The following is a 26,083-nucleotide window of genomic DNA, read 5'->3' on the forward strand; positions in this document are numbered from 1 at the left end:
AAATCCCAGCTAACCGTTGTTCATCTGGGGTAAGATTCAAAAATGTGCGTACTACTGTATCATCACTATATTTTCCGGGACTGTCCACCCAATGGACAGCTGCCCTGGCTAAATCTTGTTCATCCACAGAATCGAGGAAATGATAACCCCTTCGTTCTCGGAGTAGTTTGTCGGCGGTTTGGAACGAATGCTCGTTAGACCTTATATTAATTATAGGTATTTGAAAATTCCTGTTATTATCTGGACATGTCGGATGTATTGAGTCAGTATGATATCTAGTCTGATTCCTATTACAAGATCTTCCTCTACCTACATAGGCTATGGTGTCTGACTGTCCTGTGGGCAGTCCTGGCCCTTCTTCCTCGTTTTGTTCGAACTCGTCTGTCTCTAATCTCTCTTCGTGTAGGCGTTCTATTTCTTTACGGATCTTTCGGCACATGGCTATTATACAATTTTGTTTATCATGTCTCCCTTCTGATATATTCTGGCTCCATCTTGTAAGAATTCTCATGGCTTCCGGGTCTACCCCCGGTCGGTCTTGATTTCTGATCACACAGTTTATGAGGAAACGTAACAGTTCCCCCTGTATCTCTACTTTCTGGTATTCCATAGCTCTGTAAATACATTCTGGATCTCGCCCTGTTTGGACAAAATGATATATATTATCTAGATGCGCAGTCATTCCTGGTAACTTCGCTAAATACACTGCGGCTCGTCTGATACGCAATGATGCTAGGGTCATTTCGTCCTCTTTTCCAGGCACCGGGTCATATCTACAATCTATAAGAAGTTCCTTAAGCGCACGGGCACTAAGGAGTTTGGGTGTACGTGAATGCGCTGACTCTTGAAAAGTAAGCTTATTTATTCTGGGTGGCGTAGAAAAGACATTGGTAGCTCCTCCCGCGGCTCCATCTGGGGCGTCGGGTGTAAAAGGATTCGTTGAACGTGACACAGCAACTACAGGTGTGGACACAGCCATAGAAGTAGCTGTAGGAACGGATACAGAAACAGATGTGCTTGCCGGAACTTGTGACTCGATTTGTTGCTGTAGGGATACGGGTACTGGATCTTGGCGTTGAACCTCCCTGGTATGCGATCTATGTGGGGCGGAATTGGCATACTCGGGAGCTGCGTCATCTAAATATGAGGAAAGAAAAACATCTTCTGCCGTTCTAGGATGCCCCTTAGGATGTACCTTTATGGGGAACAATGGGGTTGGCAAGTCTTTTGGCGTTTCCGGAGTAGCCTTAAGTAATCCTTCGGCCAGAAGGGGATACATACCATTCATAAGGGCATTTCTTTGTCTGTCTACTTGTTCTGATTTCACTCGGATACCTTCCTCAATTAATAGATTCTCTCGAACTTTATTGGAACTCTCTTTACTCTTCTCTTCCTGTCTACGTGCTTTTTCTGTTCGTCTATGTGATTCTTTACGCCATAATTCAACGGCGTCTTTCTGTGACTGTCTGACTTTCCTTTTCCATAACTCTTCCTCGACTTTCATGATGCACTCTGCATCCCAGGTCCCCGCTGTGGGCCACCTCTGACTTTCTGGTAATCCCTTGGTATAGTCTACCCATAAGTCAAGAAATAATATAGCGTCTAAGCCATGTTTGTGATACATAAAATGCCCTGGAGTGTCCCTAGGAGGAATAGGGACGGCTTCTTCGAGAACCCCTTTTCTGGTAGTGATCTGTCTTAATTTCGAGAAGAGCGGCATATTGAGAACTGACCTTATACTTGATTTTGACCTGATACTTGAATTTGAACAGACTTAATACAATAAACACGATAATGAACAGTCATTCATACCACGATATACTTAAACACTTCAAACATTTAACATTAACCCTTTAACTGAAACAACAATGATGATCGTCTGCATAACTAATCACCAAGCTTAATTCTCGACAATAACTAGATAAATAACTAGACACTTCGGAATACTTTGGAATACTTGATATACTGCTAAACAGTACAGATACACTGCTAAAACAGTGCAGACCGGATTTGTGTACCCAAACCCGTCTTGACCGGCACAACCTATGTGCACGTCAGAAAATGCCTCCCCAGCAATGGTACTCACCGGGTAGCTTCGGAAACGGAAGGCCTCAGTAACTTGAACTTGACTCGGATTGGACTGGACTCGACTCGACTCGTCGGACACTGGGCTTGACGTCGGACTGGTGGGTCTCTGTATACCTCGGATCTTGCTCTCTCAGCTAGGCTCTGGTCGGGATACTTCGCACTTCTCACCGCCTCGTCTGGGTGTTGATTGCAGTCTCAGTCGCCCCCGCTTGACCGGAGGGAGATACAGGAAATCCTGCTGGTACGCGTTATTGTCCGTCCAGCTGTGGCAGGAGACCGGGCCTGCAACGCACCGCCGGCGCGTGAGATGAGAAAGTGTCCCTATTCGGGCGCCATCATGTGGTAAATATTTCTCCTTTACCGGGACTGAATTTGATACAGGAACATAGTAAAATAGCTCAATGAAATGAGAGGCAGAATCCGTGACACTAGAGTTTCAGAATGGGCTTTATTCCAATAAGCGATTATAATCGGATGCTTCAAGTTCCATCACCACGGGAGTTCAGGAAGTGAAGTACATACTTTATTGACAAGCAGTAACTTTTATAATACATACATCATAATGAAGTGAATACAGTAGGCGTAACAATTGATAAGGACATTGACGTTTGGTTCTACGTAACCGAAAATGGGTGTAATAATGAGTAAAGAGGAACATGATTGGCTATGATGTAATACATAGGTGGATCTATAAGATAATACTTGGCATTGATGCGCGCGCAGCAGTCTGACGTGTAATTGACGTGTAACTAGGGGGTGACGGGGACTTGACATTTAGCTCTACGTGTGGAGACAGGAAGTCTGGGGGGTCAAGTCAACCTAATCCCAAATCATATCTAACATCCTATGTTTAAAGAACTATGTTATCCACAAAAGAAGGACTCTCGGACAGAATCTATTCTATACTGACTGTGCGTGCGTGTACAAGCGTCTAGGTGTCTACACTGAATGCGAGGGGGTAGGAATATTCCATGGTAACAGGGCTATGAATTACTTGCATGAGGACAGAGAAGATGGGCCTTTTTGCTTGGTAACTGGAAGAATGTTTACTTAAGCTACTAGGCAGGAATGCATCGGCTGAGGGGGAAGCAGATAATTCGAAGGTGAAATACAGTTCTTGGCAGAGAATAGGCTGATGTCAGGCTTCGCGAGCCGCGCAGAGAATGAGACAAAGTTCATGGTCACAGATGCAGGTTTGAACTGGAGCTTTCAGAGGCAGAAGGCAAGAGGAGTTCGATGACAGAATCAGGGCCTACTTGCCTGGACTGTAAAATGGCATAAGTGAACCATATAAAGCCGGTGGCCTTTCATATTTAGGAATGGAATATCCAGCCCATTTATGGCGGATCTGACAGAGGACATGTTGACGGTGGACGCACATGTGTTTGCGTCATCATTACTGGAACTGGAGGGAGCATACATGTACTTGTGACATGCTCATAGAACCGTTGGGGTCCAAGATAGGGGACATAACTGGCCAGGAAAATCCATATTTCCACACAGTAATGCCACACATGTCCAAAACAAATGCTGCCCGAGTTGTGTTGCTGGGCCTAGTGCCACAACAGGAATAACTCAAATGAAGGTCAAAGGAAAACCTTGTTGGATCCATGCACGACACACCACCCTGAAATCCCATGGGTGTCTAGTTTTCAAAAAGGTCTGTGGTTGGTAAGCACGGCCACAAATAATATTTGGGGCGGGGCCTACCATACACCAGCTACCCAATATTGTTGATCTTTTTTCATGCTTTAGGGTGTTATGCGTGTTGGTCTCTTGGCTCACTCACACAAGTGGGGTACTGTTGTGATCGGGAGACAGTTGGGAACCCGGAGTGGTAGGAAATTTGTGGATGACTATAGATTCTTAACTTTCTTGCACAGAAATTTGAGGAGAATGTGTGTGTTTTTTGCCAAACTTTGAGGTTTGCAATTGCGTCTGTCATAAGGGCCAGTGAAGATAGGACAATGCGCCACACAGCATGACCCCTGATACCCAAGGGAGATGCATTATTGTTGGTTGTTTTTGCAACCCACTGATTTTGATGAAACACTTTTTCATTAGAACAACACAATAAAAAATGCATTCACTCACTCAATGCATAGACATCAACCGTCAAGCCGGCTGTTGCAGGTAATGCTAGAGATGTCGACTGGGCTAGGGAAATTTGAAAATTGGAGGAATCTTTACTCCCCAAAGGGTAAGGTACCCTTAACTCCATAGCCCCGAAAGAGTAAAAGCACATTTGACCAATTGTTATCTTGGCCTATCTCTTAGCTCTTTAGTACTGATTTGAATCACATACATTATGAAAGGCTCCCAGAGCTGTTTCAGGATGGAATGTATGGACAGTGTTAATTCTCCTCCAGTCACCAATGACAACAGACTGTGAACCTACATAAAGGCCATAACCCAACTAGTAGCTCAAGAGAAAAAAGTATTGACCAGCTGCTCCTGCACCTGCATTCCCTGCCCTTTGTTTGCAACAACACCCCAGTTTCCGGGATTTTGATGTTGGTGACAATCTTTTGGAGGTGGGTGAGGACCGTCTCAAATCCATCAAAGACACCCTCAATATAGCTCATTACTTCTCTCTATTCCCCTCACATTTCATCCACATTTGCTGGCATTTGTCACCCAAGTTGCATGTGTTCCTCACCCATCATGTACTCCAATGTATGGGTAAATGTTGCCACACTCTGCTGTTTTTCTGTGAACTGCACACATGTGCATATGGAACAGGTGGAGGCTTGAGATTGTAAATATGTGGCATTTTGTACTACTATTTGCAGTACTACAAATATACTACATGATGTGGTATCTGATTCAGGACCTATGTGCAGTCTTGCACTCCCATTTGTCCTATCTCTTTCTGTGCGGAGTGCTACATCCGAAGTGTGGAGTCTATGACCCAAGAGCGGAGACTCCGGGGCCCAGACTCTCAAAGGTTTAGTGATGGGTTAGAGTTACTTTTTTAATGCTAACCCTTTGCTAAACCTTTCTGGAGATTAACAAACCAATGCTAATTGGTTGTAGCATTTATTTGTATTGAAAACTAACGTCAAGGGAGCATTACATGGGTAGTGCATGGGCGTTCCCATGCAACCACCCATGCTTTTTGACGCTAAACCCTATCTACTAACAAATTAGTAGACAGGATTTAGTGGCAAAAATTAACGCCGCTGAAAAGCATGTGTTAAAAGACAAAATGTTTTAATTTCTCCTTTATTTTCCAACTTTGCATGCGTATTGCACTGTGCAGCACACATACAAAGTAGGAAAAGCTTTGAAGTGTGTACCCTTCCAGTACAAAACCCATGCTAGACTCTGGCACCCACCCTAGCACTAAGCTTTGTGCCTGGTGCACGGCAGCAGAAATTAGCACAGCACTAAGGAAAGGGGAGGAGAGCGCCATATCTCTGTAAATATGGTGCTCACCTGCTCTCTCCCTGTCACGCAACGCAGCACAGTGCAGCCTCTCTGGAGGCTGCACTGCATTCCAGTTTTCAGAATATGGGCCCAAGTCTCCGCCACGAGTGGGGAGACTCAGCAGTCATAAAGATACTACTCGTAAATACCTTTGTGAATACCAAAAAGTAGTAAAGTTACAACAAATTGTTTGTTTTCTTTCGTGAATCAGGAGGAAAAATAATCTGACACCCAATTATAAAAATAGGTTGTACTTTTACCTTTAAATAAAATTCTTAACAGCAAAAATCCACGGGGGTATTTAGAGACATGAATTTTCAAGGAAATGATTAATCATTGCGTTTATTTCTCAGACGCAGTAAATCCTTGAAATGGACCGAGATCGCTGTAAAAATGCTGAGCTTTAATAAAGTTTTAAACTACCATGCAATCACACTTGCCATAACGTCTGGATGCACAGTTACCTTCCCAGCATGCTTGGGGTCACTAAATCCATCATGGTTCTGGTCGCAGAGGGCCATAAGGTCTGGATGTCCAGTTACCTTCCCAGCATGCTTGGGGTCACTGAATCCATCATGGTTCTGGTCGCAGAGGGCCATAAGGTCTGGATGCACAGTTACCATCCCAGCACGCTTGGGGTCTCTAAATCCATCATGGTTCTGGTCGCAGAGGGCCATAAGGTCTGGATGCACAGTTACCATCCCAGCACGCTTGGGGTCACTAAATCCATCATGGTTCTGGTCGCAGAGGGCCATAAGGTCTGGATGCACTGTTACCTTGCCAGCACGTTTGGGGTCTCTAAATCCATCATGGTTCTGGTCGCAGAGGGCCATAAGGTCTGGATGCACAGTTACCTTCCCAGCACGCTTGGGGTCTCTAAATCCATCATGGTTCTGGTCGCAGAGGGCCATAAGGTCTGGATGCACTGTTACCTTGCCAGCACGTTTGGGGTCTCTAAATCCATCATGGTTCTGGTCGCAGAGGGCCATAAGGTCTGGATGCACAGTTACCATCCCAGCACGCTTGGGGTCACTAAATCCATCATGGTTCTGGTCGCAGAGGGCCATAAGGTCTGGATGCACAGTTACCTTGCCATCAAATCAGTCTCCAGTTGAGGTCCAGGCGCTATGGGTGAACTACCATAGCCCTTAATGGACTGATCCTAATGCAAGGGATGGAGGCTCCTGAAGGTGCTCAAGAATCCTGAGGATGCTGAGCTGGTGACAAGGGGAATCATTGGAGTGGTCCTGATGCAAGGGATACAGGATGCTGAAGATGCTCAAGGATCCTGAGGATGCTGAGCTGGTGACAAGGGGAATCATTGGAGTGGTCCTGATGCAAGGGATACAGGATGCTGAGTATGCTCAAGGATACTGAGGATGCTGAGCTGATGAGAGGGATTATCTTGGGGCCACTGATCAGTCCACAAACACAGTGATAAGACCTCAGCCACAGGGTTCGATGTCTGGGTGAAGCCCAGACAAAAAACTGTTGCCACTGGTCTACTGGTCTCCACTTACAGCGCATCCAGTGGTTCCCTTTAACTAATGGTAACATCCTTGCTGTGTGATCACACTGCATTCCGATGACTCTCCCAGGTATATCATACTCAGGTGCAACTTCTGAGCGGTTGGGCCTCTGTCTCCCAAGCTAAACTTCGGCACTCAATGGTGATCAGGCGTCTTTGGCTACCAACTCACAAAGGCAGGCTTCTTCAGCTTCTGTGGCCTTGTACAAATAACTGGACATCAGCCAACTGACTCTTGGAGTCACATCTCCAGTCTGGGCCTTGGGGATGACTTTTCTTTGCGTAGGGCATCACAGGCACGGTTCTCTCTTTGCTGGCCCAAGGAGCAGCGGGTGCAGCTCAGTCTTTTGTACAGTCTCTCTTTGCCGGTTCCCGGGACCAGCAGAGCAGTCCTTCTTTGTTCCTTCCTCTAGTACAGATGTGATCCAAGGTCTGGGTGCCACTTTTAAGCCCAGTTTGTCCCTTTGAGGGATGCAGCAATGACTGGCCAATAGGCTATTGGGTCACCTCCCACCTAGTGATGACTTCCTGTGAAGTGTGGCGTGTGGCTAGCTCAAAATGCAACATTCTGTCCAGTCTAAGCATGTCAGAACCCCTATCTATTTGTGTGGCCTTCCCTAGCCCATCCCAAAGATGTGACTATCTGGATGCCCAAAGAAAAGCAGTTTAGCAGTGGCTACTCTCAGCCTGTCCCTGATGCCCCTGATGCCACCCTGTCTGCAAGGAACAAAAGAGAATCCCCTCTTGCTTGTTTCTCATCAAAGGTTGCTTTCCCTTTGAAGTTCAACTTTTGGGCTCACACCCTGTTTGGCCTTCCTGCCAGGGAGAGGTCACACCTCCTCCAATGTCAGGTCCCATGTATTTCTTCCTGAGAGTCATTCATAGATCCCCCCAGGAGGGCAGAAGGCTGTCTTGTGCCCGGCAACCATAAATGGTCACTGGATAACGGAGGGCAACAAAGTAACAACTTTCTAGAGTTGCTATATGTGCAGCAAACGTTATATTAAATTTGAATTGAGCATCATGTCAGGTTTACTGTAGCAATTATTTTGATGTCTTGAAGTATCAATTTTAGTAGTCCTATGCAGGAGTTAGCACTGTTGGGTTGTCAGCTGTGACCCTGCACTCCCCAATGTGGCTACTAGCTTTTCCACAGCAAAATGCCAATTTGTAAAAACAACAATTTATAAAAACATGTTGAGTTAGCAGAGTGAAACTGTCCTACCCATCTGCAGTGATTGGTTCGGAGACATACATTTGCCTCATCAAAATCAGGGTGACACAATAACTGCTGCAGCCCATGAGGGATACCTTAACTCACAGACCCTGAGATCACTTGGTACCATATGCTAGGTACTTATAAGTAAGTTCACATATGCCAGTGGTGGTAGAGCTCCTCAGACAAAGACCTCACTGGCACTGAGTACACCTCACTCACCAGAGCCAAAAACCATCAGCATCAGTTCAAAACATTGGGGGTGATCATGCAAAAAGAGGTATTTCCCTACATGATATATATGAAATACATACACAAAGATCCTAATTAAAATACATGCTATATGAATTACATGTCTAATTATCTGCATACATTGTTAAAAATGCATTACCTTTGTAGATCTGGGGGCGCAATTTCCGATTCTCTGTAAAAAAAAATCAATTGAAGATAAGATCATTGATCTTTGTTTTAAATAGAAATAAAACTCCAAACAACAAATTGTACTACTGCAGACTACATCAGAAGCGGTATCACAGTGTGGTGAGACATGGACGATACAGGCTTACGGTCTGTGTTGAGACGTTCCCGAGTTTGCACCACCAATTAAGAAAGTTTGAGGGTGAAAAGGAGCTTGTTCCTGAGTCTCAATCTATAAACAGAGAAAAGGCTCTGAGGGGATTCAGCCCCTGAGAAAGTATCCCGAGCTGTAAGCAGGTCCCACGGGAAGCATGTGCTTGTAAGTACAGTTGCCCTCATTCACCTGAAGGTGACATGCTTCATCATAGGGCGGTGCTACTCGCCAGGCCAGCGCTGCAGTGCCTGGCGGGCCCCACAAGTGGGTTCTTTGTCGGAGATCTGTTAATAAATATGCCAATTGAGCACCTCAGAACAAGGAATGTTGTGTCCTGCAATGTGAGAAGATCGGTGAATGGTGTGAAGATAGAATCAACTGCCAACCAGATGCCAACAAAATATTTAATGTGATATCCCCGGTAGATCTTGAGCTTAAAAAAGAAGGCAGAGACACTTAGGATACTATGGTCTATGTCTCTTCAAGTGAGAGTGTAAATCTGTCACCTATAGACCGTCTAGCAAGCTCTGGTCTAAGTTATAGGTCAACATATTTCATCCCTAAGGTAGTCGTGAAGCGATCTAGGGCTATTTTGTCAGGACCAACAGTATATGATGTGACCTAATCTTCTCAGTAGAGTGAGGCGCTCTTTAACTCAAATGCGTGGGTGATAAGGTGCTGGCTGACATTTTATCACAACTTTCGAGCACTGTACTAATAAAGCACTTGGTTTAGGATAACCTGCATAAAAATAAAATGAAAAGTGGATATATAAATGCACAAGATCAAAAATATCTGCTGAAAGTGTCATTAAAAATCAAACATGAGCGCACACCCCCCCCTCAATCTACCACTAGTAAAAGAGTAGTGTTCTGCCCCAGCATAACAACATTCTGTCAAAGTGGTCGATGCAAACATGCGCGTAGGTAAAGTCTACGGGTCGAGGATCCCATTGTGAGAGAAAGGTGGATACAGAATCCCCTCGGAACAGTATAGTGGTATTTGACTTTGGTTGTTTGGTGGTGAGTGTATTCTGGACCGGTCCTCTTTTTTGATAGATACAGAGAAAGCCTGTTGATGTCCGTTTTCTCTGTAAGACCTTTGGATTTTTTGTCTGATCAGGAATGACCTCCTCGTAGTTCATTTGAATCTGTAAACATTGAGTTAGAGGCAAGATAGCAGGGTTTACTTGAATGGAGAGTACTCAAGATCAAACTAAAGACTGTGAAACGGATTCTGTCAGGGAGAGGGACCCAATGCAGTTCTTCCATTGTAAGGGAGTTTCTCTCAAAGTCTATTGGCTGAACAATATTTATGCTACTGACTGAAGAAAAGCTTTGCTTGGTGTAAATTAGGGCCAGCAAGTACTGTGTTGCATCCGTCAATGTATGATAAGGCGAGTGCATGAAAATGTGGGGCACAAAATTTGAGGAAGAGAAAAAGGCTGGATTCTGCAGGGCAGTGTGGGCTGGATCAATTCTCTTTGGCCTTTCCTTGATACGGTCTTTGAGGACAGAGCTCAGTGGCAAAGACCAAAGATTTAGGTCTTTGTCTGAGTTTCGATTACCTTTTTGCCAACTTTCAGGTCCCAATAATGCCAGATCTTAACATGCAGTGGTGTCAGCTAACATGACATTAAGACATTTTTAAAGTCCACCATTGTTAAACATTCAAGTCAACTTAGATCATGTGGAAAGCTGTAACTAGATTATTTTGTGACTACAATATAGTTCAAAAGGACAACTGGGTATGCTGATCCAAGGAAATATATTATGTGCCAGATTCAGAAAGGGCCTCTACATTCATGGTGAATGCCCCTCAGGAGTGGGTGAGTCTCTGCACTTGGGACTGAATCTCTGCAATGAGAATTCTCAAATTTGACATACAAGTAAAGAAAAGAAGTTAGGTCGCGCAAAGGGTCGTCTTGCCATTTTCCTAAACTCGGTTAAGAAGGATAAAATAGCAAAGCTCCCACTTGAAAGAAACCAAATCCAAGCCACCTGTATATAAAACTGGAAATTATTCTAAAAAACAAATCGCTAATATGAATTAATGTATATGTCCATCCAACACCAAAAATGAAATGCAAAACAATCCAAGAAAGAATTTTTGCAATAGTCCAGATACGGCATAATAGCTCCTCTTTGTTCAGTAAGGACCTAATGGAGAAGAAAAATGCAATCCATAGGATAGCCAGAAAACAAAAAAGAATCCCCAAGACGATTCTGAAGGAAAGTTGATATCAATTCATAATGGCTCTTTACAGACGGACAAACAGAAAGCCAAGCAGAGCTCACTGAAACATATCATCCCAGGGCAGTCGACAAGAGGATAGCAACAAATATTCCATCAGTATTTCCTGCCGAGAGCATAAATGAGTCATTATTACTTACCACAATAAGACAAGGGAAGGCATGACAGTGCACCCGGCCAAACTCTCTTCCAGCTGCACCTTTTTGAAAGCAAAGGGCAACTGTGAGGAAAGTGGTGTATTACATGGTGCAGTTGTGTGACGTCACCATGTAATATACTCACTATACTATCTTGAGTCTAGTCAGGCTCATTTGTAAACCTATAGCTCAACCCTGAGTAGCTGTGACTATGAGCAGTAATGCTTCAACAAAAACAACAAGTGCAAAGAATTTGGAAGTACCAGAATAACCACTTGAGAAAGTCACACAACACATATTTTTATGAATTTGTAGAAAGTAAAAATTAAGAAAAACTACCAGAGATATAGATTTTTAAGTAAAACGTAAATGACTGCTTTTCACTCAATTATCAGCAAGCATTGGCAACTACTGCAGTTAGCAGATACTTTGGATCACTTGTTAAAGAGTTGTGTTTGGGTACCGTGGCCCACTTTGGATGACCAACTCCAGCAGAAAACAAGCCAAGGTGACAAGTGAGGAGTAGTCGGACAGTTACCTGTCACCGGAGCCTTTTGAAGTCCAGTTCCAGCTCAAACGAAGAATCTGTGTAGACATGAATGGAATAGTTCTGATGCAAGGAATATAAGATGCTGAAGATGCTGTATGATGCTGAGGATAATGTGTAATCAACAGTGATCTACCCGGTGCTACTCCTCGGTCCACAATCAGTGTGGAGTGACGTTCCCCACAGGGCTCGATGTCTCTCAAAGTCCTGGTCAGGGCAGCAAATGTTCATTTGTCACTGAGCTACTGGTTTCTGGTCACGGCGAGCCCAGCAGTTCCTTTTGATGGGGGCAAGTGTCCTTCTTGGGAAACCAAACTTCACTCCAATGACTCTCCTGAGACCAGCAGACATAGGTTTAACTTTTGATTGTTGGGTCTTGGTCTTGCAGGCTGCTCGTCAATAGTCAGTGGTGGTCGAGTGATTGTGGTTACTGACTTGCCAGGTGGGCTTCTTCAGCTTGTTATTGCCCTGCAGTGGGAACACAAAGTCCTCAAACTGACTCCTTGAGTCTCCTCTTCTGCCAGGTCCAGGGAACAGCACTGCAGTCCTTTGTCAGTCCTCTTCCAAGTTCAGATGAGATCTGAGGCCTGGGTGTTAGGGGTGCCATATTAATGACCAGAAAATGCCCTTGGGGGATGAGGTGGTTACTAGCCAACAGGCTACCTGGTCCCTTCCCTCCTGATGATGACTTCCTGCAATGTGTGGGAACTAGCTATCCCAGAGTGCACTTTTTTGCCCACTCCCAAGATGGCCTAATACTTCTCTTAATGTGTGGAGCCTTGTAGCCCACCCAAGAGGTATGGCTAAGTGTGGGCTACACACCCATGGGACAACTGTTTAGGCCACTATTTCAGAAACTGGCAAATAAAAACTACAAACACATTTCCATTGACCAAGATAAAAGCTCATTCAGTTACCAGTCACTTGAATGGACTGTAAAGCCCTTATTACAAAGGAGATACAACATCTAGATTCTCCTTTCTCATTAGAATTCAATTTTAAATTCTAAAAATATCACTTTGGCAATTTTGGACCGTGTCTCTCCATGGGCACCACAATTTAGAGCCAAAAATTGCCAACTGTATGGTTAACATGAAGACTTACTTTTGCACGTTCTTTGCACTTTGTCTGACTCTTAAAAATCCTAAAACCAAGTTTTGTAATCTTGAACATACAAACCTATAATCAACAGCAGTTGCTCCCTGTCAGGGGCTTCAGGGTGCACCCACCCTGCCTCCTTCGAGGCCCCTGTGCATTTATCAGAGTAGCAGTGTTAATGACTTCACACACGCGTTCAGGACACTGCATAACATAGGGCCAGCATATCTTAATAGCCGCCTTCACTTCCACCAATCCACCAGACCCTGTCCTCAGACTCACAACCTCTCGCACATACACCCTGTTTCCTCAAACGTAGAATGTGAGGCCTAGATTTCTCCACATCGCTCCTTGCTACGACCTCTCTCTTCACTTCAGGGCCTCCTCCTCCTTCTTGAATCCTGCAAGAGGCTGAAGATCTGTGTAGTATGTCAATGTACTGATATACATTTAATCTGCCTTATGTTATTATTAATACTACGGAACTTTACCAGAATTTAATTTCAGCAAGATTTGGTTATCAAATTTCATTTTAATAAGGATTGGGAGCTTCGCCGCATATGTATTAAAGTTTAAGTAAATACATTTCCGATACGGTCTCATCCTTTCATTTTGATAGAAGTTCCTCATGCAAGACTCAATTTGTAAATAATATTTCTACTTTGAGAATTGTTTAATAACATTTAACCACGCTTAGGATTCTCGTGGAGACCATCGGAATCTTGGAGTAGTGCTGTTTTAAAACTAACTTCCTGATTTTCATGAACATAATTTCTATGCTTGCTGATGACTTAATTTGAAGAAGTCGATCATCGGTATCTTTGACAAAACCTTGGGGCTTTGGCGTCATTGATAACATTCAGTAACATTAGCCACTCTTTGTGTTTTTGCGCCTTTGATTGATGATTCTGCGCTTGGAATTTGATTTGCAGCTCGTTTAGCGCTTAATATTTGTTTTATGATTGTCAATCACATTGCAAAAGGCATCGAGTTTCTTCGTGAGACTGCATATAATTTGAAAGTTGCTAATGCTTCAAAAGTAAACACCAACATCTCTTTGTTGCCGTTACCTGGCCTTGAGATTTTATGAACGAGGAATAGAACTTCTTCATATGTCGTGTCAGGAACCTTCTTCTTCCGAAAATCACAGTGAACGTCAACTTGCTGCAGTCACGCAGGCGTCTGACGTCATTCCGCAGTATAATTCTACGTGGAGGCCATTTTGAAAGCGACGCTTTTGAGTATCCTAGCAACCTGAAGTGCACTCAGCATCACGATCGGAAGCTACATGCCGATGCGCACGGCTTTTACTAGTTTTAGTTTTGTTCATCGTGCGCTCAGCATCACAATTTACGCTGATATGCACAGCTTTATAACTTTGAGCTACATTTAGGAGGTGCTAAAAATGTATTTGTTTTAGCTCTTGCTCACGAACTAGTGACTTTATAGTATAGTGTGCTAGAAGCAGACATACACGGCTACGACATTACTGCCCTTAGCAGATATACATAACAGGGATTTCTCTAAATAGAATATACTTCGCAATAAGCATAATTGTATAATTAGCTTTATATTTAAGCCAGTTTGTATGGTTGCTATATAAGTAACACATCACACATTCATGCACAATATTTGAATATACAATAGAAAACTAAAAATGCTAAATGTTATTGCAGCCCCATTTTTTTTATCTGAGGCAGGTAATCCTCCTATACAATGGAAGAAGTGGAAAGTTGTATTTGAAAGGTACGCTAGGGTATGTGGCCCTTCACTTAGTGCAGAGAGAAAGTCTTTGTTACTTTTACATTGTTTAGGGTCAGAGGGGCAAGATGTTTTTGACCACCTACCAGACTTATCACGTGAAGAAGCGAATGGGCTCAACGACTATGAAATATGCATCAAAAAACAAGATAATCATTACTTGCCACAGGTAAGCACTATTTTAGAAAGGTATACGTTCGCTAAGAGGATGCAAGGTGATGAGGAAACGGTGGAATGCTATGTAACTATTTTAAGGAAACTTGCTTCTTCTTGTAAATTCGATGGCTTAACTGATGAACGTATACGTGATCAGTTCATGTTTGGATGCAATATGGAGAAAGTCAGGGAAGAATTATGGTCACGTGATGAGCCTACCCTAGATGAGGTTCTCGTTGTAGCCAAAAGGATTGAACATTCAATGAAATGTGTTGCAGTTTTGAAGAAAGATTCCATGAAAGAGTTCAAGGTTCAAGAAATTAAGAACAAAGGTAAAGTGAGTTATTGATCTAAAGATAGGAGTTACAAAGGAGCCTCATCAAACAATGAAAAAATAAATGAAAAATGGACCAATAGTAAGTGTTTCAGGTGCGGTAAAATGGGACATTTGGCTAATAATATAAAGTGTCCAGCTTTAGGTTTAACATGTCCCAAATGCAAAAGGAAAGGTCCCTTTGCCTCAATGTGTAATAGTAAGGTGATATCTAAGGTTAAAGAAGTTGATGTTACTGATTGTGAATACGATGAATCCAACTCTGAAGATTATGAATGTGGTCAGATAGTTGTACAGGTGGTAAGTGGAGAAAAGAAGAAGAATTGTCCATATGATTAAATCTTAGTTGAAGGAGCAAAAACTAGAGTTTTATTCGATTCAGGAGCGAAAATTACAATTGTTTCATGTGGATTTTATATGAATAATTTGAAAGGTAAAGTTAAACTTTTGAAGCCAGACATAAGGCCATTGGCTTATGGGAGAGAGCCCATCAAACTTCATGGGTATTTCACGGGTCTGATCGAGTACAAAAGAAATTGGTTTCAGGTAAAATTTACGTATCAATAAAAGGTGATAGCATCATCCGTTGGATCCATCAAGGTGACCTTGGAGTCTTCCTTGACCCCAATGCTGATCCTCCCATTCAACTAAGAAGTGACATCAATTCTGTTATGAAAAAAGAAAGTGGGGATTTGGTAGATGATCTTAAAAAAGAGATACAAGCATAAAATGATACTTAAAAAAGATGCTATTCCTGTATGTTGCAAAGTGAGGAATGTTCCTCTTTCAGTAAGGGAGGATATGCAAAAAGAAATTGAAAAATTAAAAGATTGGGGAATCATAGAAGATGTTGAAGGGACAGAATGGTTGGCTCCGGTAGTGGCAGCACACAAACCCAATGGGGATTTGAGACTCTGCATTGTCTTGAGACAATTAAACAAATGTGCAGTGATTGACAAATATCCTTTGGCAAAACAAAAACGAATTATTGTCTCTGTTGGGTGGAGCCAAAGTTTTTCGTACAATAGATCTTACCTCGGCGTATCACCAGATAGAATTAGAAGAGTCATGTAGGGATTTAACTTCATTCATAACACCTTTCGGCACATATAGATTTGTACTTATGCCCTTTGGATTAGTATCAGCCTCTTCAGTGTTTCAGAGAGTAATAGAAAATATTCTTCAAGGTTTATCAGGTGTCTATGTTTTCCAGATATAACAATGTCCACAAGGAACTTATTTAAGATAATACATTTTTCAGTAAGGAGTACAATTATATACTCATAAATGAGTCAATCACAAAGACGAAAAGAAAATTATTTAAAATAATTTAGCGACAGTAACTTGGACCCGTATTTACTTCAGCCGAAGTAAAATTAATTTATTAGGCAAATAACAATACATAGGCATTAAAGGTCAGATTCTTGACATTATAAGCACAATAAGGAAAAGTGCAAAAGTGAACCCAGTGCGGTGATTATAGCCTTCAAAGTGACAAATAAGTGAAAAAGAAAGAATTCAAGGAAGGTCTTAAAAACAATGAGAGGCATTTAACAATAGCATGAATTTTTGCTCGCTCTCTCTTGGTTTGTGTCACAAACCAAGAGAGAGCGAGCAAAAATTCCCTGGTGGAGATATTTAGTAAAAAGGGCCTCGATGCCATATCCAGCAAAATAACAAAGTGGGTGATAGGGCCACAAGAATATAATTTCATGGTAAAATACATACCAGGAGTTGAAAAAAATGTGGCAGATGTGCTGTCGCGTCTTACACCCAACACTTTGTCTGATGAAAATGATTGGGAGGATTCTGATGAATTGGTTTGTATCATTGATCAACAGATCATTAGTGAAAAAAGATGGTGTGATGGAATGGCACTGGATGTGGTTCTAAATGAAGTTTTAGATCTGATTAAGAAGGGTTGGAACAGCAACAAGGAAGGATCTGAGAGTACTAAAAAATGTTGGGCAGTGGGTAAAGAATTATCAGTGGACAATAATCTGTTATTTCGGTAAAGGAGGTTAGTTCCTCCCTGCAGTCTTAGGAAAGAATTCATAGATCTAGTCCATTCCTCACATGCTGGTATTACAAAATGTGTGAAACGATTGAAAATGTCATATTGGTGGCCAGGCATGGACATAGAAGTGGAACGTGCAATACGTGATTGTATCCCATGCACATTGAGTGACAAGTCCAAGAGCACTCGTGTCCAGCCAATGGTCTTAAGGAGACGTCCTTTTAATCCTTGGCAAGATTTTGCTTTAGACATTCTTGGTCCAATTCATAGTAATGGCTCTCAAACTTTTGTAGTGGTTGTAACTGACATGTTCTCATGATGGCCTGAAGTTTTCTTTTTATCAAGCATTGATACAGGTCACATAATTAAATGATTAAAAAACGTGTTTTCTAAAGAAGGAATACCTGAATCCTTATTAACAGATAATGGAGTTCAGCTAGTGTCAGAAGAGATGAAAAATTTTTTAGCATCTAAAGGTATTGTACACAAGACGTGTTCTCTCTATCATCCCGAGGCTAATGGAATGGTGGAGAGACTTAACAGAGTGATTAAAGAGACAATTGCTTTAGCTAAATCTATGTCTCTGAATTGTACAGATGGTCTCCTCATTCCATCACTGGTAAGACACCTTTTCTTTATTCAGAGGTAGAGTTCCAAATACCAATGTTGAACCTACATTGGTTAGTAAGAATGAGTTGAGTAAAGGCAACGAAAAGAAATGTGACAATGACATCATTCAAAAAATAGAAGAAGAAAAAGGAAAACAGAGGAAATGTTATTTTGATGCTAAGAACAACAACAGTGTTGGTTGGGGATTTGGTAATGATCAAACGTCCTGGCTTGATGGGTAATTCTGTTGCAAAGTTCATGAAACCTATAAGAGTCATTAAGGTATTTAAGAATGCTATAAAGACACAGGATCATAGAATTTGGAACTTGAATAGAGTAGTGGTTGTAAAAGGGAGAGTAAATGATAGTCTTGAGAAAAGTGAAGATGGTTTCTATCGAAGAGAAACTGGAAATAATAAAAATCGTTCTTCATCCAGAATTTGTAGAAAACCATCTTATCTTTCTGATTATGTATAAACTTTTATACATTTGTTTTTTTGTGTAAAGAAGGGAGGTGTGTAGTATGTTAATGTACTGACATACATTTAATCTGCCTTATGTTATTATTAGATGTCAGGTTAGGAATGTTAGTGGTGTCATATGTGATGTCACCGTATTCTATGTGAGAAGATTTGGAAGTAAACTTGTTCAGTTGCTGCTGCATGGATGGGATCTCTATGGAATAAACCTAAGATGAAACAGCCTTCCTGTGTCCTGATGTCATTTAACAGGAATGCTTCAATCTGGCTCTTCAACTAACCACCCACACAACCCTTGTTCCTATACACCTGCTCCAGCATCTGCAAACCTTATCCTGTGAAAAACTGTGCTATACAAATCCAGTTCACATAACGTAACCAATGAAAATACATTTTCATCAACAATGGCAAAGCCCTCTCTGCCTCATCTCCAGGCTTCTTATGACAGAAGGAGGAGGGTGGGGTTGCGGGGGCTGAGGCAAGATCCTGCTACAGAGGGTTGTTTAAAAAACACTCTGCATCTGAATGTCTGGATTGCACATGCCTGAGGGGTGTAGTTCTACAATGACCCCCACACACAGGGAAAATCCATTTTATTTGGCAGAGATACTGCACATGCCTCAGCTTGCAAGGAATATCTGTTAAAAGGTGGTTGTCAGGGTTCACATTAGTGTATCCCTGAAGCCAATGAAAAGCCACACAGAGGAGCAGGGGCAGGGTCCCCAGCACTGTGCCATCTTCTGATAGGGGGGAGCTTCCCATCCTCTCAAGTACTGGGAGAGAGATTGAGGTGGGTCTTCCCTTTCAAACCTGCCCTTGCTGCTCCATCCCCAGCACTGTGCACGCTTCTGAGAGGGCTAAGCTTCCAGTCCCATCACGTACTGGGAGAGGGATTAAGGTGGGTCCTCCCCTTTCAAACCTGCCCTTGCTGCTCCATCCCCAGCACTGTGCATGCTTCTGATAGGGCGAAGCTTCCAGTCCCAACAAGTACTGGGAGAGGGATTGAGGTGAGTCCTCCCCTTTCAAACCTGCCCTTGCTGCTCCATCCCCAGCACTGTGCCAGCTTCTGAGAGGTCTTAGCTTCCAGTCCTCTCAAGTACTTGGAGAGGGATTGAGGTGGGTCCTCCCCTTTCAAACCTGCCCTCTGAGGGAATAATGGCTTGCAATGCCCAGCAAAGGTTTGAGTTGCCAGCTAGGTAAGCAAGTTAAGTAAAATGAAAATGTTATTTCTCTCGGCATGTGTGGCTGTGATTATGAGTGCATTTGTGAGTCACTGAGAGTGAATGGAATTGATTGAAAGTGTGTGTGCAAGTGTGTTTGAGAGTATCAATGAGAGTGAAAGTGAGTGTGAATCAAAGTTGGAGAGTTTGTATGAATAAGTGAAAGTGTGCTAGAATGTGTGATTGATTGTAAATTGTGAGATGAAGCAGAAGTTAGTCAGGGCATAGCTATCAATGATACAGTTCTACAAGGCCCATATTCAGTGAGTGTGTATAAGTAGAACCTCTAAAGGAAGCTGTTCTCCAGTGGGCTGGAAGTATAAGAATGTAAATAGATGAAAGGACTTTAAGAGATGAGAGGAGATTGAGATAATGAGTTGTGCTTCATACATCTTTAGCACTTAACTTTATCCACCAAATGTGGTGGGTGGGTGTTTCAAAGGTTAGTAATGAGGGCATATGTAGTTAGAAGCATTTGAATTTAGCTGCACCTTCCCTGATGAAGACCGAGAACACTGGGGCGAGTGTGGGGAGGTGTTACCTACATGTATAATATATACCTTAAACCCTGTGCACCTCAGAACTTCCCTAATGAAGATTGAGAACACAGGGTGGAGGTGGGGGAGGGGTTACCTACATGTATAATATTTACCTTAAACCCTGTACACCTCACACCTTCCCTAATGAAGATTGAGAACACTGGGTGGAGGTAGGGGAGGGGTTACCTTCATATGTAATATTTATCTTAAACCCTGGGCTCCTCGCACCTTGCATAACGAAGACTGAGAATACTAGGGCAGTGGTGGGGGAGGGATTACCTGCATGAGAAATTTTTACCTTAAACCCTGTTTTCCTTGCACCTTGCATAATTAAGACTGAGGACACTGGGAAGTGGTGTGGGAGGGATTACCTGCATGTGTAATATTTATGTTAAACTCTGGGCTTCTCACACCTTGCATAATGAATACCAAGAACAGTGGGGCGGTAATGGGAGAGGGGTTACCTACATGTGTAATATTTACCATAAACACTAGGCTCCTCCCAACTTACATAATGAAGACTAAGATCACTGGTGGTGGTGGGAGAGGGGCTAACTATGTGTGAAATATTTATCTTAATCCCAGGACTCCTCACACCTCACAGAAAGACAATTGAAATAAATGGGGCAGAGGAGGGAATGGGTTACCTACATGTGTAATATTTACCTTAAGTCCCGGACTCCTCATACCTTCCTTAATGAAGACTGAGAACACTAGAGAGTTGGTGGGTAAGGGGCTAACTACATGTGTAATATTTACCTTAATCCCTGGGCTTGTCACACCATCCATATTGAAGAATGAAAACACTGGGACGTTGATGAAAGAGGGGTTGCCTACATTTGTTATATTTTTCTTAAACCCTGGGCTCCTCACACCTATCATACTGTAGACTAAGTGCACTGTGATGGTGGTGGGAGAGGGGTTACCTATGTTTCTAGTCTTTATCTTAAACCATGGGCTCCTCACACCTTCCATAATGAAGAGTTATAACACTGAGGCAGTGTTGAGGAGAGGGGTTATATACATGTGTAATATTAATCTTAAAGCCTTGACTCCTCCCACCTTCTAGAAAGTAGAATAAGAACAATGGGGAAGTGGTGTGGGAGCGGTTACCTACATGTGTAATATGATCTATCGTAAGCCCTGGGATCCTCACACCTGGCATAATGGAAACTGAGAAAATCAAATCTGTGGTTGGGGAGGGGTTACCTACATGTGTAATAAATATATTAAACTCTGGGCTCCTCACTCCATGCATAATGTAGACCGAGAACACTGTGGTAGTGGTGGGGAGGGTTACTACATGTAGAATATTGATGTTAAAACCAGGACTCCTCAAACTTTGCACAATGAAGACTGAAACCACTGGTACGGTGGTAGGAGAACAATTACATACATGTTTTATATTGATCTTAAACCATGGGGTAATCCCACCTTGCAAATTGATGACTGAGATCACTGGACTGGTGGTGGGAGATTAATTACCTACATTTGTAGTATCTACCTTAAACCCTGGGCTCCTCACGCCTTGCTTAATGAAGAGTGAGAACCATGGGCAGTGGTGGGTGAGGAGATATCTACATGTGTAGTAGTTATATTAAACCCTGAGGTCAATGAGGCGGTGGTGGGGGAGGGGGGTACCTACAGATCAAATATTTGCCTTAAACCCTGGGCTCCTCACATATTCCGTAATGAAGACAGAGAACACTGGTGCAGTTGTGTTGTAGGGGTACCTACATGTGTTATATTTAAATTAAACCCTGGGCTCTTCACACCTTAACTAATGAAGACTGAGGCCACAGGGACAGTGATGTGAGAGGGGGTTAAATACATGTGCATATTTATCAAATGCCCTGTGCTCCTCACAACTTGCATAATCAAGACTGAGAATGCTGGGGCGCTGTTGTGGAGAGGGATTACCTGCATTTATACATTTTATCTTAAACCCGGGCTCCTCACAGCTCCCACAATGAAGACTGATGACGCTGGAGCAGTGGTGGGAGAGGGGTTACGGACATTTCTAATATGTACTTTAAACCCTGAACTCCTCACAACTTACATAATGAAGATTGAGAACACTAGGGCAGTGGTGGGGGAGAGGTTACCTACATCTGTAATAAGTATGTTAAACCCTGGGCTCCTCACACCTTCCCTAATGAAGACTGAGAACACTGGGGCAGTGGTGGGGAAGGGGCTACCTACAGTTGCAATTTTTACCTCAAGCCCTGTGCTCCTCACACCTTCCATAAAAAACACTGAGAACACTGCGGTGATGGTGGAAGAGGGGTTACATACATGAGTAGTATTTATATTAAACCCGGACCTCTTCACACCTTGCATAATGAACACTGAGATCACTTGGACGGTGTTGGTAGAGGGGTTACCTACATGTGTAATATTTATCTTAAACCCCGGACTCCGCACGCCTTGCTTAATCAAGAGTGAGAACCATGGGCAGTGGTGGGTGAGGGAATATCTATATGTGTAGTAGTTATATTAAACCCTGGGGCGGTGGTTGGCGAGAGGTTACATATATGTGTAATAATTATCTTATACCCTGGGCTCCTTACACCTTACACCTTGCATAATTAAGACTGAGAACGCTGGTGCGATGGTGGGGGAGGGATTACCTACATGTGTAATTTTAATGTTAAATCATGTGCTCCTCACACATGTCATAATGCAGACTGAGGACACTAGATCAGTGATTGGTGAGAGGTTACCTACATGTGTAATAGTTATCTTAAACCCTGGGCTCCTCACTCCTTGCAAAATCAACACTAGGAACACTAGGCAGTGGTGGTAAGGGTTACTGCATGTGGAATATTGATCTTAAACTCTGGACTTCTCACACCTTGTATAATGAAGACTAAGGTCCCCTTGATGGTGTTGGGAGAGGTGTTACCTGCATGTGTAATATTTATAAAAAAGCCTGGGCTCCTCACGCCTTGCATAATGAAGACTAAAAACAATGGGACATAGGTGGTATAGGGTTTACATAAATGTGTAATATTTATCTGAAATAGGCCTGGGCGTAGTTCGCGAAGTAGCACTTCGCGAAGCTACACAAAGTGAAGTTCGCACTACGCGAGCTACGCGTAGCACTTCGCGAACTGCGTAGTACCTTGTTCGCACTGTGCCAGATGTCGTTTTCAATGATTGCACAGTGCGGACAAGCAACCGGCACTGTGCAGTCATTGAAAATGGCATCTTGCACAGTGCGAGCTGTAGTTTTCTGCTGCTCGAGTAGATTTTTACTCGAGCTTCAGCTTTCTCAATGCGAACTGGTAGTTTCTCATCGCGAGCGGTCGCGAGCATACGCGACCACTCGCAATGAGAAACCTGACCATCTCGCGTTGGGAATCTCGCTGGGAGGTTTATTTTCCATGCTCGCGATCGCCAACTTGAAGTTGCTGATCGCGAACAAGGAAAAAGTCTCGCCGGGATGTCATTTTGCTTGCTCGCGGTCGCCAACTTCACGTTGAGGATCGCAAAAAATTACCGCAGCACTACGCAACACTACGCTACGCATGTTCGCACTGTGCTACGTGCAGTTCGCGTAGTGCGAAGTAGCGCGAACTTCGCAAACTACTTGGGATAGTGCACGCTAAGGTCCCTGTAACATTTTGACCACATAAGGTATCCATGCCAAATTTGCGTCCTTTTCTTCCAACATTCCAACTGGGTAATCTAAAGGTACCCATGGTTTGTGGATTCCCCCAGAAGGGTCCCAGAAATTAGCCAAAATACAGCAAAATTTAGTTTTTTTTGTGAAAAATGGGAAAAACGGTCTGTGGGTTTGTGGGGCTGAAATCACAATTTTCCTAGCTTTTAGGGAATGACTGACTTTTGTCAGAAAACCAACATTTTTTACAAAGTTTTGGCACTTCTCTGGGACATAGCCTAATTTTGCTATTTTTTGTGCTTTCAACCTCCTTCCAGTTAATGGCAGAAATGAGTGTGAAAGCAATAATGGATCCTGGAAAGCTATACATTTCTGAAAAGTAGACAACATTCTGAATTCAGCAAGGGGTCATTTGTGTAGATCTATCAAGGTTTCTTTATAGAAACTAACAGTTGAATAAAGGAAAAAAATAAAAAATAGTTTAAAATACAGCCTTTTGTGTCAACGTTTTCACCTGTAACTTCTTCTAATTATGACATCTCTTTGAAAGCAATGTACCGTTACATCCGATGGACCTTCCTGGTTGTGGGGATATATAGGACTTGTAGGTTCACCAAGAACCCGAGGATCCCAGAGTCAAAAACTGAGCAGCAATTTGCACCAGGGGAATACAGGATGAGGTGACTTGACTGCCTCCCACCAGGGTCTGTTACCCAGAATACCTAACAAACCTAAAAAATTGTCAAAAAAATACATTTTCCCCCGCATTTCTGTGGTGGAAAGTTCTGGAATCTGTGTGGATCCACAAATTTCCACCCATCCTGCATTCCCCAAAGTCTTACGAGAAAAATGGTACCTTACTTGTGCGGGTCGGCCTAGTGTCCACGACAGGAAACGGCACAAAACGCCACGTGGTTGTGGAAATGTGGATTTTCCTGATCAGTTATGTCCCCTATCTTGGACCCCAACGGTTCTATGTGCATGTCACAAGTACATGTATGTTCCCTCCAGTTCCAGTTTCCAAAACGCAAACATATGTGCGTCCACCGTCAACATGTTCTCTGTCAGATCCGCCATCAATGGGCTGGATATTCGATTCCTAAGTATGAAAGGCCACCGACTTTATATGGCTAAGTTACTCCATTTTTACAGTTCAGGCAAGTAGGCCCGATTCTGTCCTCAAAGCCTTCCCTGCTCTCTGTCTCTGACAGCCTCAGCTTGAGCTCGCATCTGTATCCATGAACTTTGTCCTACTCCCTGTGCAGCTAACGGTGCCTGCCTCGGCCAGTTTTGCCTGCCTGCCAAGAAGCTGTATTTCACCTTCGAATTATCTACTTTGCTCTTCAGCCGATGCATTCCTGTCTAGTGATTTAGGTAAACATTTCCTTTAGCTCACAAGCAAAGGACTCGGCCTTTCCGTCCTCCTGCAAGTAATTCATAGCCCTGTTGCCATGGAAAGTTTTCTGCCCCTCGCATCTCATATAGACACTTAGACGCTTGTACACGCACACACAGTCTGTATAGAATAGATTCTGTCCGAGAGTCTTTTCTTGTGGATAACATAGTTCTCTAAATATAGGATGTTAGATATGATTTGGGATTAGGTTGACTTGACCCCCCAGACTTCTCGTCTCCACATGTAGAGCTAAATGTCAAGTCCCCTTCACCCCCTAGTTGCACGTCAATCACACGTCATGCTGCTGCGCGCGCATCTATGTTAAGTATTATCTTATAGATCCACCTATGCATGATAATCAGAGCCAATCATGTTTCTTTCTGCTCCTTATTACGCCTAGTTTCGATTACGTACCACTATGTCATTTCTCTTATCAATTGTTACGCCTTTTGCATTCATTTCATTGTAATGTATGACCTATAAAAGTTACTTCTTGTCAATAAAGTATTGTACTTCACTTCCTGAACCCTCGTGGTGACGGAACCTGAAGGCCGCCACTCGAGTCGGCCATTTTGGAATAAAGCCCATTCAGAAAATCTCTTATACCACGGATTCTGCCTCTTGTTATTTTGAGCTATTCTACTTTATTTCAGATTCAGTATGAAATTCAGTCAAGGTAAAAAGAATATTTACCACATAATGGCGCCCGAACAGGGACACTTTCTCATCTCACGCGCCGGCGGTGCGTTGCAGGCCCGGTCTCCTGCCACAGCTGGACGGACCATAAACGCGTACCAGCAGGATTTCCTGTAAGCTCCCTCCGGTCAAGCGGGGGCGACTGAGGCTGCGATCAACCCAGACGAGGCGGTGAGAAGTGCGAAGTATCCCGACCAGAGCCTAGCTGAGAGAGCAAGATCCGAGGTATACAGAGGCCCACCAGGTTTTCGAAATCCCGACGTCCAGAGGGTCCGCTGTCCGCAGTCATCGAGTCCCGTTCATTCTCTGAGGCCTTCCGTTTCAAGGAGCTACTCGGTGAGTACCATCGCCGGGGAGGCGTGTTGACAGCACATAGGTTGTGCC

General features: G+C 43.2%; 1 protein-coding gene across 3 annotated transcripts in view; it reads right to left on the bottom strand.

Annotated features, from left to right (window-relative positions):
- LOC146859544 (CD5 antigen-like) overlaps positions 1-26,083 on the bottom strand; it is a 1,596,548-nt gene that overhangs the window by 282,740 nt on the left and 1,287,725 nt on the right. For 2 of the 3 annotated variants that reach the window (XM_085650242.1, XM_085650244.1), the window contains one exon: positions 8,653-8,685. The exons of the other annotated variant lie outside the window; for it this stretch is intronic. In XM_085650242.1, the coding sequence (XP_085506368.1) occupies positions 8,653-8,685 (33 nt within the window). The remainder of the gene's footprint in view (positions 1-8,652; positions 8,686-26,083) is intronic. 3 annotated transcript variants of the gene reach the window in all.

Source organism: Triturus cristatus, chromosome 3_2 (genome assembly GCF_964204655.1).
Source record: "Triturus cristatus chromosome 3_2, aTriCri1.1, whole genome shotgun sequence".
Taxonomy (NCBI): domain Eukaryota; kingdom Metazoa; phylum Chordata; class Amphibia; order Caudata; family Salamandridae; genus Triturus; species Triturus cristatus.